The sequence below is a fragment of the Gymnoscopelus braueri genome, assembly GCF_963280865.1.
Source record: "Gymnoscopelus braueri genome assembly, chromosome: 17".
Taxonomy (NCBI): Eukaryota; Metazoa; Chordata; class Actinopteri; order Myctophiformes; family Myctophidae; genus Gymnoscopelus; species Gymnoscopelus braueri.
Window position 1 is genome coordinate 31,362,593 of NC_137617.1, and position 20,586 is coordinate 31,383,178.

The following is a 20,586-nucleotide window of genomic DNA, read 5'->3' on the forward strand; positions in this document are numbered from 1 at the left end:
AAACACAGAGGATTATTTCTGATTGGCAATTTAGGTTTCGGTCTGTGGTCATTTTGGTGACATTGAAACATAAATTACATACTTTATATTAAGTCGCAATAGGATAGTGACTATCCTATTAGCCAATGATAACATTAAACAGCACATAATAATGTGTGCCATTTAAAGAGATGATCCTATCTTAAAAGATATTTTATGTAATTGCTTTGATTGTTGTTGAGTTTTATCTTTCAATGTTGTTTTTATTCATTTTGTTTTTCATGTACTTATTTATGTGTCTTGTTTGTGTTTTATGTCTGTATTATTTGACGTCTATATGCCTAATTATTTTAAGGGCTTATTATCCTTTAACTTGCATGTTATTATAGCTTGTACTGTCTTGCTACACAGGCCACAAAAATGTTTCGGTTTTTAAACAATATTTAACATTATCTTTCATGTATTTTGATAGGATTACCTGGTCAGTGATGTTAGTGATGATATAGTGCTGTATGGTTTCTCTGGGTGTGTGTGTCGTCCAGGTCCCCAGCCCTTAGTTCTCTCCAGTGGGTGGCTGAGATACTTCCTCCCAGCATCAAAGTCCACGGACGCACCTTCAGCCAGCAGCTAGACCACCTCCTCACCGTCCAGGAGAGATACACTGTCTGCAAGTCCCTGGAGACCTTCTTCCAACACAGGTCAGTTCCATCACAAGAATGAGAACCTAAACCGCGATCAAAATCAGGGTCAGAGTCATAATTAGATTTAAAATCTGGATCACAATCTGGTTCTGAATCAGATTCGGGATCAGGAACAGAACGAATTCTATTGGTCCAACTGTAGGCACATTCAAGAAATTTGACTTTGTTGGTTAGAGAGATATGAGTGTGGAGATACTTGAGGCTTGCAAATGTGAACATACTATAGAATGCATTATTCACCTAATTTAAGGGTGCATGTCAAGAACTCCATTCCCAACATCACAAACACACACAGCCTCTTTCTGGCATTATTCTGCCATCCTCCTACATCAGTGGTTCTCAACCTTTTTGGGGCCAGCGCCCCCCCAATCCATTATCTAGCTCCTTTACCAGCCGCCACACCCATTTAAAATGTAGACTAAGTTTCTGCTCTGACACAAACAAACAATAAACAATATCGGATGGTTCTAAGCCTAACAGATACACACATGGACAGTAATTGTCGGACAGGACTTACAGCAACAAACAGGTACATAGGGAACTAGACAAAAGTGAGCTCAACGTACAATCAACACAGGGATAGGCTAGAACTAAACAAGACACAGGTGGAGACGATAACTAATAATCACAAGGCGGTTGAACAAGACAGGATAACAACAACAAGGGCAGAGAGGAAATGCAGGAACATTACTACAAAATAAGAAAAACAGCTGGCAACACCAGAGCATCAACACAGTAACACAGAACTAGTGTTAGTTGTGTTAGCTGTGAAACACAAGGATGTCAGGCAGAGGGTGCATAACATATTAATGTTTGCCTTATGTTTGTACAGGAACGTGGACACCCTGATAGTGGACGTGTTTCCTGTGCTGGACACTCCAGCCAAACAGCTGATCTGGCAGTTCGTCTACCAGCTGCTGACCTATGAAGAGCAGGAACACTGCCAGAGCAAGATCTCCCGGTTCCTGGGTTTCAAGAGCGCTGGTGAGAGAAAGACGCGCAGACACCCTCCTATAGCAGGGTCTTCAACGTTTTTCAGGCCAAGGACCCCTTAGCTGAGAAAGAGATGAAGAAGGGACCCCCACTACTGTATATTGAATATAATTGTGTTGCAGATTAAACTTTTTCATAGATTTCATACAGTAGATATAGCTTTATAGACTTGTTTGACACACATGATCTTTTCTATTAATATGTTGGATTCATGCTAATGTGTATTTTCAGACCTTTTAAACACTCAATATTAAGTCAACTTGACCGTTGGCTCTGTACTTGGTCTGCTCTTTTTCTCTCTACACTAACTCTCTGAAAATAGCCGGTCTATAAGCTCACAAGGCGTTGTGTTCCCCATCACGCAATGATTTGGCGGACACCCTGTAGTAACTCTGAGGACCCCCTAGGGGTCCCAGACCCCCTGTTGAAGACCCCTGAACTAGACTGTAACGTATTCAGGAAAATCCTCAGTGTTCATTTATCTCTGATAGTTACAGCTGTACACTCTCAGAGAAACACGTGGATAAATTAACGATGAGGATTTTACTGTATCGATGAAAAACATGGAAATTATATTGGCCGTGGCATAGTGATTAAGACACTGACCTCGTAGTAGTAATTTTCTTTCTTACTCCCCAAAGACACAAGGAAGCAGCAGATGTACAGTAAAATAATTATGCAATATTACACATTGATAAAGAACCTACAGTACAGCTACAGTATTTACATAATCTAAGTGGTATAATTACGGGGCTGTTTGTGTTTGTACACGTGCATGTGTGTGTGCGTGTGTGCGTGTGTGCGTGTGTGTGTGTGTGTGTGTGTGTGTGTGTGTGTGTGTGTGTGTGTGTGTGTGTGTGTGTGTGTTTGTGCGTGTGCGTGTGCGTGTGCGTGCGCGTGCGCGTGCATGTGCGTGCATTGGAGCAGCAGTTGAACCGGAGCTGGGTCCAGAACACCATCGTCGGAGCAGCTCCATGCGGGTGTCTAGCTCCTCTCAGCGAGGCAGCGTCCGAGACAGGAGTCACGATGACTGCATCATAGGAACACACCTGGGAAGGGGTACAAATTACAACAACTACCACCAAAACAATGCTAATAACAACAACATCATCAACAACCATAATCACAGCAACAACCACAAACAACAATTACAACAACAACCTTAACTTTTATGAGAGCAACCCACCAAATCAAGGATAAGTACTTGGCTTAGGGCTGGGCAATATGGACAAAATCTAACGTCATGATATATATTGTTTTTCAAATACCTTGATATCGATATTTTGACACTATAGTAGGGATGACTATTTCACAAAATATTTACACAATGAGACTTTTTCATCAGTAATGCCTATATAATAACTAAGTGGGTAAAGGCAAATAATAGAACCGCTAGAACAGTCAGGTAATATTAAAAAAATACTTCACTACTGTAATGTAGATTTTAAACCAGGAAATGGCAATACTTATGCTATATCACGATATTATGACATCCAAAATCACAGATCCTATAATTGTTCATATCACAATGGCGATGTAATGATATATTGTCCAGCCCTAACATGTCTAATAAAACAAATTCCATAACAATTCCAATGATGACAATGAATTCCAGATCAGCAGAGAAGTTGCAACCAAAAAAGAACAGATTTAGTCAGCTTTACTAAACAAAAGTGTGCTAACCAAACTGTGTGAGGCCTGATTCCAAGGGGACAGTCATTTATTCATTTATGATTATGTCTAATGAATACATTCCTCTACTCTATGACTGTTACGCTCACCAAGACAGCAGGATCAAAACAAGCGTTGTGCTTTAGGGGCTGTTTGTGGAGGCGAACACTTTGACCAAACAGCATGACTTTGCATGTCATTAGTCATTTTAATTCTAAGTGGTTTTATTTGCTAGTACAAGAGAGATTGTTATTGGAATCTAAATTGGGAGTGCTGTTTTCAAAAACAGGGTCTTTTGAGTAGAGGAAAACAGTTCTCAACTCTTTCTTGGTTGTTGGATCGTGTTACTCTACAACAGCATATTATAGATAGTGGATGGGGAATAAGTTATTCACTATCTCCACTGCTCCAGTACAACCATGGTAGAAGGCTGTGCTTGCACTGGGGAAGCTGCCATGTCTGAATGCAAGCAAACTCTAAGAATACAAGAAGCAGGGTCCTGTCTGAAAAGTTGCTTTCTCAGCAGAATTTCTCTTGCTCAGTAAAGGCTGAAAGATAACGAATGCTATATTAAAACCCATTACTAAACTAAAGCAAACCAAGCAACTAAACCACACACGTTTGAGTTCATAAATTATATCAGTTGGCCTTGGCCTTAGCAACCCAACACTGTCAAATTCAAAAGCGCATAGGGCATCAGGATTTTGCTATTTCTGAGGCAATTTCAGGCAGAAACAGTCGATGTTTCTCCTGTTTTCCATTGCCAGCCGACAACTCCTGCTTGTAGGAGCGAGCCAAGCTTTGTCTGTTGCTCTCCCATGCTCTTCTGTCACGATTCCCACCCCCTCTCTCCCTCATGACTGGAGGAAGTGGTGAGATGGAACAGCGATGCTCATGCTTAATTTATAAGCTGATCTATAAGCCGATATATAATATGATCTACAAGCTTGTAGATCTACTATTTTCGGCAAGCGACGCAGTCGTATGACAGAGTATAAATCAGGCTTCACTGTCCATGTGTTTGTTCCCAATCATGCCTTGTTGTGCTTCAGGAATTCATGTCGACACGTCTGGGAGCCCAGAGGAGAGACAGTGTGGAGATGGGACCTCCTTTCCTGAGTCCCCCGACCTCAAACATGTGGGTACACTTACTGCTAACCTACACCAGTGGTTCCCAACTGGTTTCTCAACGTCGCATTGACCTTTAAGTCAGGACCTGATTTACAGCCATATCATTCTTTGTATTGTTCTTTGTATTTCTTCACACTACAACACAGTATTGCTCTATATTTAGGGTCTGTGCCACCGGTTGTGAAACACTGGTCTTCAGTATGCAGTAACCAACATTTGATCTCAATGTTGCTGCTTAATGTAATGTTGTTTGTGCTTCTCTGTTTTCACATTATTTGAAGGTCTGCTCTACTTTCTTGGCCCCTTTGATGAACATATTGGGGAAAAAATGCCTGCCTGAGTGCAGTGGAAGAAATCAATGAAATTACTATAGTGAAATAAATTAGATTATTACAATGCATTGACAATGGAGTTATGTTTATGGGCCACACATCGACTGATCTGAGTGCAGTGGTTCACCGATGGGCCTTTCATGAAATGTGTGAGACTAAATTCATTTGTGACGGATACATCAAACTCACTGTAAATCTACTCAAATTCTAAATGTATACACAGTCTCTACAATATATACTGTAAATCACATTGTGATTACCAAAGACATTTTGTGGCTGCCCAAAATGTGTATGTGTAATTAGAAGTGGCCAGAAAATGATTTACAATCCATTTTGTCTGAGAGAGCACCTTCAAACCGTGTGTGCTGCCATGGCTGTCTGTGCTAACCAAGCTTAACCACGCCTCCACCCATAGATGTCAGGCGTGTACACTGAGCTGGAGAACGTGTACGCGCGGAAGAGTGTGTCACCGCTGCGGGGCGTCTCCTCACCGGGCCCAGAGGGGCCGGCGCCAGAGCAGACTGAGGGCTACAGCCGCCCTCTGTCCCCCCTCACACTCCCCCCTCTCAAAGGTACTCTGGCGTCGAGACATAGTCGTCGTACATGACACACGCACACGCACACACACACACACACACACACACACACACACACACACACACACGCACACACGCACGCACGCACGCACACACACACACGCATGCTGATAGCCGATTTGCATGTGCATTCGGACCCTCAGACCCTCCCCTTGACCTCATCACACTCAATTACACAGAACACAAATATACAGACAAACAACGGTCAGAAACTATTGTGTTGCTGTGGCAACAGCTTTGACAAAACACAGGGGGACAGCAACGTTTCAAAATTGACAACGGATAGAACTACATCTGAGAAAAGGAATCTCAACAGTGTTCTTAAACATCTGCAGCATGCAGTCATCCACTAAACACATCAAAAAAGTTATTCACACTGTACCCTGGAGAGTATGTTCGATTGTTGATGTGTTTCTAGCCAAACACGTTAACAGGTCACTTCATGGATTATTTCCCTTTAGTTCCCTCTCTCATTGAAATTAGCTGATGCAGTGTTTGGTTGGAGTGAAAACCTGCGTACTGTTGGCTCATGAAGTGGGACCATAGACACGATTAAACTCAACCACATTAAACACGACGCATCAACTTTCCACACCTGTGGTGGTGATGTTTAACCCCCCCCCCCCCCACCCCCCTCTTGCTCTCTTACCATCTCTGCAGGGAGCAGCAAGTCAGGCCTGACCCTGTCATGGAAGGACCCATTGCCCACCCAGCTGTATGGAATCTACCACCAGAGCAGCATTGACTCCAACCCATACGTCAGCCTGGAGAGCCCGCCCGCGGTCCCCGGCTCGCCCGAGCGCTCCGACAACGAGGAGGAGGAGGACGGCACACCTCCCAGCCCCATGAGCCGGCGCAAGAAGCTGTTCACCTTCTCCCGGCCGCCACGCAGCCGCGACACCGACAAGTTCCTGGACGCACTGAGCGAGCAGCTGGGCCACCGCGTCACGCTGGTAGACGACTTCATACCCGGAGAGAATGACTACGAAGAGGTGAGGATCAAAACCATCATCATCATCGTCATCACCTTGCCCATCACGCTATCATATCATTTGTATTACTAATGTGTAATGCAAATGGAGCAGTGAATGATACGTTGAAATACATACACAATATATTCTTCTTCTATATTCTATATATATACAGTACGTATATTAGGGTTGCACCAATGCATCACCCAATTATTGGTTTCAAAACTGTAAAGGGTGCATTATTATTTGGAGGAATTTTATAGTATGATAAATATTTGACTTTCCTATTACTTAAGTTGTGTAGTTGAAACTGTGTTCCGTTCTGTTTACAGTAGGTAAAACCTAAATTAATGGCATAGCATACTGTAAATAGGCAAAGGACTGGTATGGTGGTCCATGTTTGTTTTACATTGGTGCATCCCTGATATGGTTTACAGCATTTGTCACTGCAGTCTTTTTTATTATAGAAATGTCCATGTATACGTTTTTTGTTTATATGCTAGTTGTAGGGTCTAGGTGAGTGAATGTTTCACCATGATCATACTGTAATGCAGTGGTTCTCAAACGTTTTCATGTCAAGGACCCCCAAATTAATATGTTTGGCTATGGACCATCATCTGAAGATATTTTGTGCCAGGGACCCCCTACAAGATATGTTGTTAAAAAAATATATATATTCCAAAATGATTTTATGACCTACCTTGAATATGATTTTATGACCTACCTATCTAGATCAGCTATTTTCAAATAGCCAATATATATAGGGTTAAAGTGGTTAAACAGATTTGTATGCTATATTAACTAATTTAGCTGGGGAACCCCCTCAAGGACCCCTGGGGTCCCTGGACCCCACTTTGAGAACCACTGCTGTAGTGTATGTTTCAAGCCTTTACAGCAATTGCATTGGGGTTGTTTATGTAATTTGCCACATTTGTTGTTGAATAATGAATGAAATCATGATTGTACATTATAGTAGTTATAACTGTAGCAACTGTTGAGCAACGCTGATGTATGCTACATTGAACGCTTGTGTCACATAAACAGATATCGGGTTGTCATGGTTACAGAAGAAGAGATGTGTCTGTAAGTAACAATTGACTAACCTCAGTAGATTTGGACCATACTGAATAGTTACAGTATATCTCATAACTATAAGGTGTATGTGTAGCAGTACACTGCTCATCCACTGCCTAAGCTTTGTTTGATGCACATATGCACACCATAAGATAAACAAGTTGAAGATAAACGTAAAGGACCGCTTCATCCATTGTTAACCTACAGTACAGCATCTTCTTATAATTGGTCCTCACTAATGCCCATTATAAGACAATGGCTTCTATTCTACTACCCCATATCTTTAGTTAGCTTGGAATCCCCATCGATGATGTCATTGGTAGGCAGGTTTCTGATTTGTTCATAGCCCACCAGTGAGACACAGAGTGAGTAGACGAAAATTGTGCCATATTGTAATGTTAGTGAGGACCAATTATATAAGATACGGTTGGAAATGGGTGAAGTGCTCCTTTAATATGTTGGTAACAGTATTAAGCACAGTATTGAAGCTTTGCTATGAGAGACATTGTGGCTTTAAGTGTTCAGCCTTTCTCTGGGTTGTTGTGTTGCTGTCATCAGATCGAAGCATGTTACTGTGCTGAGGGATGACTACATTGTAAAATCCTCAGGGTTAACTTGACTCTCAGAGACAGAGAGATGTTCAAAAGAGTATTTACTAATAGTTACAAGAATCAATTCACCTACTGTAAGAGGTAATATTTGATTTGCGATTTCTCTACTTGGTTGGTGTGATCTGCATCTCCAATCTCTCTCATGTTAAAGCCATGCTTTATGCAAGATTTTTAAGCAAAAATGCAAAATGTTTAATGTTATAAATCACATGAGGAATTGAAAACCTATTGGTCAGCCCATAGAGCATCGCAGTTCCCGCCCCTTCCGGGTTCCACCGCAAAATACTCAATGCATTTTTCCCATTGACATTTCCAAAAATATTTATATCTATTAATTTAAGCCTCGAATCAAGCCATCATGACATGACATGAATCATGACCATAAAACATTTGATTCTGTGATTATTTTTTTTTTAAAACGGCAAAACAAAGGGTATTTATTAAATATAGTATATCATATAATTAAATATAACATTTAAAAGAATCACAGAAAAAAACGTTTTATGGTCATGATTCATGTCATGTCATGATGGCTTGATTCGAGGCTTAAATTAATAGATATAAATATTTTTGGAAATGTCAATTCAGGAAAAACTGCATTGAGTTCTTCCTTCCGGCACCAGGAAAAACCTGGGCGGGAACTGCGATGCTCTATTGCACCCAAATTGCTGAACATTTATCACAGTGACTTGCAGTAGTCTGCTTCAACCAGTGATGCGAATGAGGAAACAGCTACGTCGTGAGGCCGCCACTGTACGTAGAATGTGAAAACTTTTTGCAGCTTTAACATTTTAACTCTCGTGATGTTGTTTGGTCGGTCCAACAATTTACTCCAAAACAAGATATCTCAAAAAGATGTGCACTGATGCACCTGTCGGTTAGCAGTGCCGATAACTATAAATGTTACCGCCCTCAGACAAAATGCACATTTTGGTTATTTAGACAAGTTAGGAAGGCTGCGGAATTAATGGTCAAATAAAAATTGGCTGTACTGTTTAGTTTTTATGACCTGACCTTTTGTATAGTTTGTTAACTTACAGTAAATATAGATCAAATATGAAAAACTGAAATGAACAAATAACAAAGTCACACACAAACTGAGCAATATCTTTTATTCTGGCACTGTCAAGCTGCTGTCTCCCACACTCCCACATACCGGACACTAAGTTGTAGCACTTCAGCCTGTTAGCAATAACCCTGTGACTACTTGCACACTACTATACTATACACACTACACTATACAACTCTGCTACCTCTTCCTCGATTGCACTTTAGCCTTTCCATTGCATATTCTCCCTAATATCCTGCTGCTACTGTTACAGACTCTTTCCAGTGTTGTACAGTACGTACCTATTGATATAATAAAATTACATATTACAAATATTATTTGCCCTACCCTGACACCTCATAATAAATGCAGTACCATCCCGTTTATATATGCTGCTACTACGACTGCAGTCGTGCACTACGCTGTACCGTCTTGCACTGTTGTATGCTGCATCTGAGAGACCGGCAAACAAGCTTTTTGTCCTGCTGTACAGCTGTGTATTATACAGTATATGTATAATAACAATAATTGTATTGAAGTTAAAAATCCAATGAATAAAGGAGGGAGGAGGTAGAGTTGTGACGCTGTGCTGAGTGTGCTGTGCTCTCTCCAGATGAGTTTCCATGAGGACCAGGAGCTGGGCCTCATGCCTCGCCAGCTGAGCAACAGCAGTAGCAGCGATGACACCTCCTACTCCTCCGGCTCCGACCACATCATCCCCCCTCCGCCCGACATGAGCCCGCCACCACCCCCGCCCTTCCAGGTCGCCATACCTCCTCCGATCCAGTTCACCGACCCCCTACCGGCCATCCACTTCTCCCCGGAGCACATGCCGCGCGCGCGGACCACTTTCCAGCCACAGCACCCCATTATCCCGCCGCCTCCGCCCCCTATGAGGGCCTTCCTCAGCCGGCTTCCGTTGCACAAAGTTCTCCCCACCAGAGAGGAGTTTGATACGCGGTTCCACAGAACCACCGCTGCCGTGGCAAACGCCATCGCCCCCACTGCATCCCACTCCCAGACCCTGTCTTCCCGCCGCTCTCCCAAACTCTCGCGGCCCAGCCGCCTGCCCAGGCAGGCCAGCCAGCCTCAGCCACTGTGTCAGCCGTCCCCGCAGCCCTCCCCCCAGCCGCTGAGACCCAGCCAGCTGGTTCTCCAGAGGCACTACCAGCTCCACCACCAACACAGCTACCAGGGACCGATGCCGCCCTCACTGGAGGAACAAGCCCAATCCCTGACTCAGACGCAATCCCTGACCCAGTCCCAGACCCAAGGCCAGAGTCAGATTCATGTCCTCCCTGCCTCCTCTCAACTGTCCAGATCTTCGGCTGGTCACTCCACTCTCCCCACCCACACCAAGACCTATGAGAAGCCAGATCTCCAGTCACAAAAGGTAACAATATATTTGATATAAGGGTGTACATGTAAATCTATGACCTCCATTACGATAATGGTAGTGGAATATAGACAATTAAAAGAATTTACCAAGCTTCAAGTTCTCAAAAATGAGTGCCATTTGTCATAACATTTTATTTTGGCTTAAAATATATATTATAACTCACTACAATTGATGCAGATGCATACATTTATTTGTGATGAATGTTACACAAAGATTTACTGTACTCAATGAGATTTTACTCAATTCAACAGTCAAGAGATTTTGGGAGAGAAATTCAGGAACATAGACTGTTGCTTCAAATTCTTAATCCTAAAACCAGGGACCTTATAGTCCAGGGACTGTACTGTAATGCCAAAAAAAGCAAAGAAAACTAGAATAAACAGGAGCAGAATTCCGAAGGTGGCAGGTGCGGAGCTCGTATAGTTTCTTTTGGACACAATGAGGTGTGTGGGGCTACGGGTGGGGCGACGTCAACGTTTTTCTAAACATTGTGACCGAAGTTGTGAACTGGCACACTGGAACTGTATTCAATAGTAAATACAAAGAAATAAGTGTTGTTTTTATGCCTTTCCAAGATACCCCCGCCCCCTCCTCCACCATTACCACCCTGTGATCCTCCCCCACTACCCAAGGCCGGCAGCCCTAACGCCTCAGACACCAGTCACATGAGTGTGAAGAGACTGCGCTGGGAACAGGTGGAGAACTCAGAGGGCACCATATGGGGACAGGTAAGTGAGTGTAGTGGTTAGAAAAAAACTATAAATAGCCCAAACGGGAGCTAACAATAATTAATAATATGTTTTACACTTTCTTTTGAATACACTACCATCAAGTAGTAGGGCTTAAAGGACGACTTCACCACTTTTCAACATATCTTCATATAATAGGTCCTCACTAATGCTCATGATAAAATTATACAATTTTTTTCTACTTTGTCTGTGTCTCATAGGAGGGCTGTGGACAGTCCAGAAACCCGTCTACCAGTGACATCATCGTTAGGCAGGATTTTTTTTTCCAAAAAGATTTTAAAAAAAATATTCAGATTTTTATTAAGGCGAGAACAATGCATTATTGCATTGCAACTTTCCAGGAATACAAAGCCTGCAGTTTCTATTAGCTTGGATTCCCCATCGATGATGTCACTGGTAGACGGGTTTCTGAACTGTCTACAGCCCTCCTCTGAGACACAGACTGATTAGAATTTTCTTTTACAATTTTATCATGAGCATTAGTGAGGACCTATTATATGAAGATATGTTGAAAAGTGGTGAAGTCGTCCTTTAATACAGTGTTTGACACTCTTCTGTCATATTTTACCCAATTCTAGATCGATAGACCTTTATTGATCCCACGTGGGAAATTCTGTCTCACTATTATTGTCTGATTTGAGTTGTTTGATCTGTTGTGGTATACATTATGTTACTAAAGAAATCTACATTTCAACTGAGAAAAGCTGTAGCTGTGGGTTTGAAATATGTCCTTGTTTGTTTGGTGGTCATAGCTCGGAGAAGACTCAGAGTATGACAAACTGAGTGACATGGTGAAATACCTGGACCTGGAGCTGCACTTTGGGACTCAGCGCAGAGCAAGTAAGGTTTAGCTTCTGGTTCTCTGGAGCCTACATCTTCTCACATCATACATCACATCAATGTGTCATTCCCATGAATCAAAACATAATGATAATTGTATTCATTTGAACGGTATTTCATTGATGTGTTAAATCAGATGATAGAAATACATACAGCATGCTTCAATTATATGTTATTTTTGGTGCTTGAATTTTTTATAAACCACCAGAAATTTATTTAAATTGATGTATTGGTTTAAGTACAGTAATCAATGTTTTGTGAGTTCACAAAACATATATAATAGCATAGCATGGTGTAGCTTCTGTATTTGCTTGTTCTGGTGTTGGAAAGCTCATGATGTAAATATACTGTAGGCTTCTATGTGACTATACTGATTGCGACTGACATTCCCTGTTTTGTACCTTCACAGTTACCATGTTCAGTGTTCACCTCCACCATGTGCTCCATAAGCTGCTATATGGAGCCTGTCTGTTCAGCTCCTCATCACATGCATTCTCCACAAGGCACCCTCTCCTCCCCATCCCTCTCTAATCTACCACAGTTCAATGATGAGAGAGTTCTGTCGTTAAGCGAATAGCAACTTTACATCTTTTCCAAAATTCCTTACTGAACCATTGATTTTATTTGGACAATTTTTTTTTTGTCCAGGCATTGTACGGAGACCAGGGGTCTTCAACGTTTTTCATGCCAAAGACCCCCTAGCTGAGAAAGAGATGAAGCTGGGACCCCCACTACATATTGCATAAAATTGTGTGTAATAGATTTCATAGATAGCTTCATAGACTTGTTTGACAGCACTATCATCGGTGTATGTTGGATCATGTTGATGTGAATTTTCAGACATTTAACCACCTAAACCGTCAATACTTAGTAAACTTGACCTTTCATTCTGTACTTAGTCTTCTTTCTTAGTCAACGCGCGAGGCGTTGTGAGCTTGTAGATTCGCTATTTTTGGCCAAAGCTCTCCTCAGAATAGGGTTTATAGTTTTCAAGTGGTTCATGTAAAAAAGAAATCCTATGACACACAAAGATTTGGCGGCCCCCCTGTTGTAACTCTGAGGACGCCCGAGGGGTCCCGGACCCCCTGTTGAAGACCCCTGATGTAGACCCATTTGTGCTTTTCCAGAGAAACCCATGACAGAGCTCTCTTATTAGATACCTCTGAAACGGAAGTCTGTTATGGAATGTTTGAAGAGTTGTCATAGCATTGTGTGTTGGAGTGGCAATAATTTAAAAAAAAAGAAGTAAATTGGAAGTAAACTGTATTTTTAATGACACCACCTGTTTCTCCCTGATCCGTTTCTCCATTTTACTGTATAATTTCCACAAGCCGAACATTGTGCAAAAATCTGGCATAGTTTTGTCAGGGAGAAAATGTAAATCTCTGTCCAAACACTCTGTGACAGACTTCTATTACAGTATCAACCAGCAGTTATTTGTAGACAGTCTGTTTAGTGCCCATCCCCTGGTGCCTGGAGAATATATTCTTACACTGTTCATTCAACCTATCAGTTTCACCCCCAGAGCCGGCCTTCCTGCCCGAGAACTTTAAAAAGAAAGACGTGGTGGAGATTCTCTCACACAAGAAGGCCTACAACGCCTGTAAGTATGATAGAGACGAGAGGTTCACACCGAGATTCATGGAGACAATTATTGTTGGAGATCAACAGAAACTGTGGCATCCTAAGCACTGCATGGATAATAATACACCCACGTGTACACAAACACACATGCAGTTACACACATACACCCACCCACAGGCACACACACACACACACAGGCGCACACACACACACACACACACACACACACACACACACACACACACACACACACACACACACACACACACACACACACACACACACACACACACACACGCACACCACACACACGGGCACAGGCGCATGTGCGCACACACACACACACACACACACACACACACACACACACACACACACACACACACACACACACACACACACACACACACACACACACACACACACAGATATGCATTGTGTATACATGCATACATATATTATCCTCCAAACTCATGCCTCAAGCACAAAGCTGTCAAACACCTACACGCTTTATGCAACCTTCAAACCTAACAATCTCTGATAATGCAAAGTACAATGTTTCAATTTGTTTCGGTTAAAATATAGAAGTAGTAGCTATGATTCAGCTAATTTTTGATATCTGATATCCAAATGAACGTTTGTTTATTTGATATTTACAATAAAAGTATATCCACCAAGCATCATCAGCACACATAACACAATAATGTTTCAGAAGCTTTATTCCATGGTGTTCCTCATTTAAAAAAACAAGATAGATAGACAGACCTTATGCACACCGTTACGCACTCGCACCAAAATATGTTGCCTGGATAAAAATACGTCTGAGTTCCCCTAACCAAAATGCCTGTTAAATGGAAGCTGAGAAACCGGTTTGGTTGTATGATGCTAAAATAACCATCTAGTGGTATAGTGTATTTACACTGTAGTGTGCAGTGCAATGCAGTGAAAACATGTGAGTGGGTCACAGAAAAAAAATACTCGAGGCGTCAGCTCCATGAGCCAACGTCTGCACTGACTGTATCACTTATTAACAGTGGATTGAAGGCAGCTATGCTTTCAACGTGCATGCAGTTCCACATACAGTGCGCAACAGCCTTTATACTGTATGTGCTGTGCAGAGAGGGGGGGGGGGGGAGAAAGAGTAGTACACACACTCACTCACCACCCCTGCAACTCACCCTCCACACCCCAGCCATTCTGATAGCGCACCTGAAGCTGTCCCCAGGAGAGCTGCGGCAGGTGCTGATGAACATGACCACAGAGAGGCTGGAGCCGGCGCACATCAAGCAGTTGCTGCTCTACGCCCCCAATGACGACGAGGTGAAGCAGTACGAGGACTTTGACCAGGACCCGGCTAAACTCAGCGACCCCGACCAGTTCATCTTCCAGGTAAAGCTGCCGCTATACGGTATCAAAAACGGAATCAGAAATCATTATGCGCTGAATTGGGTTTTTAACATTAAAAGATTAACGCTAAGACTGCTGATACAGTGAATGCACATGCTGGACTCACATACACTCACTTATACAAGAATAAATACAAATGAATTGCAAAAAAATGTATTGAATTGTGCTCGTCCACACACATTGTGTGCACGTGAATGTGACCTTGACCTTTGACCATCAAATTGTAATCAGTTGATCCTTGAGTCCAAGTCAACGTTTCATCGTTCATCAGATGGAACAGACGTGAGGTTGCAGTGACCTTGACACGGTCAAGGTAGAGTTGCAGTGCGTAAACGCCTCATTGCAAAAAAAAACAATGCACATTTGAGAGTTCAGTGGTGCAAAACCCATGGGCACTGGTCTACAGAGATGCTGTTTTATTGGCTCATGGTGGTCCAACACCTTACTAAGACACGTTATGTTGTTTTCCCCTTTACTTTGTCACCCGATATACAGTATCCTATGTATAGACATTGCCTAGGGAGTGGACCGGCAGTGAAAATTACACACATGGGGCACTACAGCAGTGTTTTAACACTTCAAATGGCCATAACGCGGGTGACATTGCTCCGATCAGTGCAAAATAGGACTAGATTTGAAGGCCACGTAGCTGCCTGAAAATGTGTATAATAAATATTTTCTATATTTTCTTTCTGTCAGATGCTGATGGTGCCTGAGTATAAGACTCGACTGAGGAGCCTTCATTTTAAAACGACCCTGCAGGAGAGGGCTGAGGAGATGAAGGTGGCATATGATTACATCTACAAGGCCTCCATGGAGCTGAAGAGCAGCAAGAAACTTGCCAAAATCCTTGAGGTACAGTCAATCACTTAGTGGATGGGAATTCAGACATCCACCTTTGTGCAAGTGGATGTTTTTTTTAGAAAGGGGAAAACATTAAAAATAGTAGTAATCTAAAGATGTTAGAATACGATTAATTTGAAAAATGGATTTTCATTCTTTCTTATCAGGGTCTAATTTAGTTAATGAACACTGGACACCAAGCTAAATTATTACATGTTCTTAAAATGTAAAAGTTCTTGCGTCCTTGCTCTACAGTTTGTCTTGGCCATGGGGAATTACCTTAACAATGGCCAGCCCAAGTGCAGCAGGACCACTGGTTTTAAAATCAACTTCCTAACTGAGGTATGGATGCCAGATCCGAGTTGACAGTATTTTTGGAATCAACTTCATTTCTGTCTATTTGGTCACGTCTGACTCTTCGCTTTTGTCATACAGCTGAGCACGACCAAAACAGTAGATGGGAAATCCACTTTCCTTCACATCCTGGCCAAATCTCTATGCCAACATTTTCCAGAGCTGCTCAACTTTGCAAGGGACCTTACAACAGTGCGTCTGGCAGCCAAAGGTAACATCATTATAATACACTAACACTAAGTGGAGAATTCCTTTCTGCTCTCCTACCTCAGACATTTTGTAGCAGAATCCAGTAGATCCTTGGTGGGAAATGCCAGACCATTTTGTATAGAGCACAATGTTCAATTTTCACAGCAGGACTAGAAGACCCCTGCTGAAAGCCTATATCGTTTTATGCAATTGTGTGTTTACAATTACTAGATTTTAGTTTTGAAAGTTTTCCATTTAACTGATAGTAGAATGAAAGGGCATGTGAAAGAGTTCGTATTAAGGTTGAATTGCTCCCTATTATGGGCAGTGGGCATCGCTATTCCCACTGCCACTGCCCTACAAGCTGTTAGCAATTAGTGCAGGAAATTAGCATCACTCTGACAGTTATCATCTAGATTATGTTCACTTACTCAATTGTCTTTGCTTGTCATGGTTTATGTTTCTCCTAGGACTGCAACTAACAAAAAATTTATTAACTGATTAATAATCTACAGTATGTGTCAATTATTATTTTAATTGTTCTATGAATCCAATACGATTCATTTTAGATGATAAAATAATAGTTAAATAAGGCAATAACCTACATAATGGTACTGTAAATACTCATCACAGTTCTGAACCAAACAGGCATCTTGAAATGAATTAATAGAGTATGTTTACCCAGGATTCAAAACCAGAAACGTTTAGTTTGATATGGAACAAAGAAGTGGTGAAAGTGAATATAGCATAAAGTAGAAAGGGGTGCTCGGCGGACACAAATCTCAGTCAGGACAGGAGGCATGCCCCAATAATAATACACTGTTGTGTGACGCAGTAACATCAAACTACATGTCTCTCTCTCCCTCTCTCTGTCTCTGTCTCTTTGCCTGTGTCCGGTGCGTGTGTGTGTATGCATGCACGCACTTCATGGTTGTGAGTTGTATGTTGTCTCGTTTAGTATGTTGGTGTTAATCAGATGTGGGCTTTAACTAAACGGCGTCTATGCACATGCATGTAGATCAGAGGTGCATGGTCTGTGTGTGTGTGTGTGTGTGTGTGTGTGTGTGTGTGTGTGTGTGTGTGTGTGTGTGTGTGTGTGTGTGTGTGTGTGTGTGTGTGTGTGTGTGTGTGTGTGTGTGTGTGTGTGTGCCTCTCTCGTTCTGTGTCCTCTGTGCCTAAATTAAAGTAAGTTTGTAAACTATGACGTTTCATCCAGTGAACCAGAAAGCCATTACTGCAGAGCTGAGTGACATTCAGTCCACCGTCCAGGACATCAGAGCAGCCTGTCTGAAGATACCTGTCAAATCAGAGGACCACTTCACCTCTGTCATGAGTGTATCCTTACACCCCAAACTAGCCCCTATATCATGGCTGCTACTGTCAGGACTATGCAGAATACTATGGTGCATGTTGCACGATTTAGGGAGGTTTGATCAGTTTTTTTACCTTACTCCATGACTACAACATTGATGGGCACTGACCACTGATGTTTGACCCTTGACCCTTGCTGCGGCAGAGTTTCCTAGAAAACAGCCACCCTGTTGTCCAGTCTCTGGGGTCCCTACAGACCCGGGCCACGGACGAATTCTCTAAGGTGGCCTCCTACTTCGGAGAGGACAGCAAAGTCACTAGCACAGAGGCCTTCTTTGGTATCTTTGCAGAGTTCATGTCTAAATTTGAGGTGAGCAAAATGCAGTGATGTAGTTTGGACTGGATTGTTAGGACTTGCTAATGCAAAGGTAAACTTGGATCCTGTGTTGCAATTGAGTTTTGTGTTGCAAATGAGTACAGTAGTTAATGATATCAATGTTGATTAACAAAAGCAGGCGTTTGATAATTACACTTGAAATTAATCAATTATAATTAAATGATTATAATTATTTATGCAATAGGGGTGTGTGGTAAAGGCCATCACAGCTATAGGGCATAGCAGTGGCGGCCATTTTGTTGTGCCACAGATAGAAAGCCCATACATTTTTCCCATAGACATTTCCGAATATATTTGTATAAATTATTTTAAGCCTGGAACCAAGCCATCCAGGCTCCTGGTGAATCATGACCATGAAACATTTAATTCTGTGTCAAAACATATTTGAAAACAGCAAAACAAGGGTACTTATTAATTATTAGTATATAATATGATTAAATATTCCCCCACACACATTTAATGTGTGTGGGGATGAATTAATTGGCATGACTAAATTGGGGAGAAAAAGGGGGGTAAAGATAATTGTAAATCTCTAAATAAAATTAAACAAAATAAATAATAATAAAATTGATGTGTTGTACAGAGAGCCCTCAACGAGACCCAGGCCACAGACAACCCCAGAAGCCCCAGACTGTCTTCTCCACCGGCCTGGTAAAAAAAAGAAAACTTGGTTAACCATCTAGCCAACAACAAGAGGCTGTTTATCCCCATCTTCACTCTGCCCTCATCAACCAAAGTGCCAAGATCACACACACACACACACACACAACACACTCAGACCAACATGGAGACCAGGTAGTCTATAACAAAGAATAAGATATTAGTCATACGGTATTACTGTATATTTACACAATAGAGGCCTGTCAAGGAATGTTTGGAGAGATAACAAAGGGTTATGGATCTTGCCACCATGTCAGAGTGGCAACAAAAGCAAAGACTATAACATTATCACCTCTTGTTACTTACATACATACACTGGGTACTACATGAATGAACCGTAGTGTTACTTTTCTGTGCATATCATAATATGCGGAAAATTTGATCTATCAAGCTTATAGATCAGCAATGTTAGGCCTTTGCCTAATATAGATTTGGTGTAGAGGGAAAAAAGGAGGGGGCCAAGTAGTGAACCCTATAGCGGACCCCAGTCAATGAAGTATATAGTGTTCAAGTAGTTAATGCCACCCCCTTTATAGTTTGTTAAAAATCCGACCACAGCCTTTTTCTTCGTTTTTTTTGTGATAACGTTACAATTACTTTGTTTGTGGTAAACATGTTGGAATGTCCTATCGTAAGCATTGAGTGGCCACTCTCCAAACATGCCATAATAAGACTATGAATAGTGCTATACTTTTCGGTGCTGGTCAGAGCAGTGTCCACAGTCATTAAGTCAGTAAATCACTGCACAAGGAAAGGATTTAGATCAGTGTTTCCTTCCCTTAGGCTACATATATTTTCTTAAAAACACAATGTAATGCTACCAACCTATAAAAGATAGATTTGAGCTAATGTTTGCTCCCAACATAGCTTCTCACTTGCATATTACCAATGTAAAAGTGATTGGAGGGGGGGGGGGGGGGTGATGGCTGATTTGGGTGATACTAAACCCTGTCACAGAATCAGAATTTATTCAACTTTATTGTCACATCACAGGTTTACAGGTGTAAAGAAGTGGGAGAATTTTTGTTGTGGACAGATGACAGCAGAATATTTGGGTTAACAAGCTCTCTGTTGTCCAGTGCGATACAGAATCATACAGTTGTGCTGCTTGCCATGCAGTGACCAGTGTTGCCAGATTTTGTGAGAGAAAAAAGCAACCAGGTCTATGAAAACAAGCCCAAAAGAAGCGACTATAGGCCACATGAGCACTTTAAACCTATATACTTCGGCTGACCGTGGACAAATACATATTAATTTGGGGGGTTTCCTTGACATGAAAATGTTTGAGAACCACTGGTTTAAACAACATTAGGAAACAAGCCCAAAAAGCAACTACACTGTACAAACAAGCCCAAAAACCTGCAACCCGCAACTACCAATATAATTTACAAGCAACTTTACAGAACAACAAGCCCAAAGTTGCTTATAATAAGCAGACATGGCAACACTGGCAGTGTATCGCTTACACAGGAACAAAATGCTACAGGGAGAGCAGATGGAAGGCACTGTCCGGTGGCTCCCCATGAGTGTGTGTGGGGATGGCTGATTTGTGCATATATTAGCTCAGTGCAAAACAGGTGTGTAGTCATATCTATATCTCATTCCAGGTGTGACCATCACCCACCCTACAGTGATACATTATTAAAAAATATATATTCTGGATAGCCTATGTATTAGCCTAATTACTACATTTATTACAATGATTATATAAAGTAACTATATTTTCTATCTGAATATATTTGATAA

The 20,586-nt window shown here is 41.8% G+C and overlaps 1 protein-coding gene across 1 annotated transcript in view; it reads left to right on the top strand.

The window, feature by feature from the left end:
• grid2ipb (glutamate receptor, ionotropic, delta 2 (Grid2) interacting protein, b) overlaps positions 1 to 18,835 on the top strand; it is a gene marked incomplete at both ends in the record, with an annotated part of 53,675 nt that extends 34,840 nt beyond the window's left edge. Inside the window, 18 exons of the mRNA XM_080454369.1 lie at positions 522 to 677; positions 1,513 to 1,664; positions 2,601 to 2,732; positions 4,397 to 4,482; positions 5,223 to 5,379; positions 6,064 to 6,395; positions 7,419 to 7,457; positions 9,721 to 10,500; positions 11,082 to 11,234; positions 12,008 to 12,095; positions 13,609 to 13,698; positions 14,872 to 15,068; positions 15,786 to 15,941; positions 16,185 to 16,271; positions 16,365 to 16,494; positions 17,689 to 17,807; positions 17,989 to 18,153; positions 18,764 to 18,835. Coding sequence (XP_080310495.1) covers positions 522 to 677; positions 1,513 to 1,664; positions 2,601 to 2,732; positions 4,397 to 4,482; positions 5,223 to 5,379; positions 6,064 to 6,395; positions 7,419 to 7,457; positions 9,721 to 10,500; positions 11,082 to 11,234; positions 12,008 to 12,095; positions 13,609 to 13,698; positions 14,872 to 15,068; positions 15,786 to 15,941; positions 16,185 to 16,271; positions 16,365 to 16,494; positions 17,689 to 17,807; positions 17,989 to 18,153; positions 18,764 to 18,835 — 3,091 coding nt within the window. The remainder of the gene's footprint in view (positions 1 to 521; positions 678 to 1,512; positions 1,665 to 2,600; positions 2,733 to 4,396; positions 4,483 to 5,222; positions 5,380 to 6,063; positions 6,396 to 7,418; positions 7,458 to 9,720; positions 10,501 to 11,081; positions 11,235 to 12,007; positions 12,096 to 13,608; positions 13,699 to 14,871; positions 15,069 to 15,785; positions 15,942 to 16,184; positions 16,272 to 16,364; positions 16,495 to 17,688; positions 17,808 to 17,988; positions 18,154 to 18,763) is intronic.
• Between the last annotated feature and the right edge of the window lie 1,751 nt (positions 18,836 to 20,586).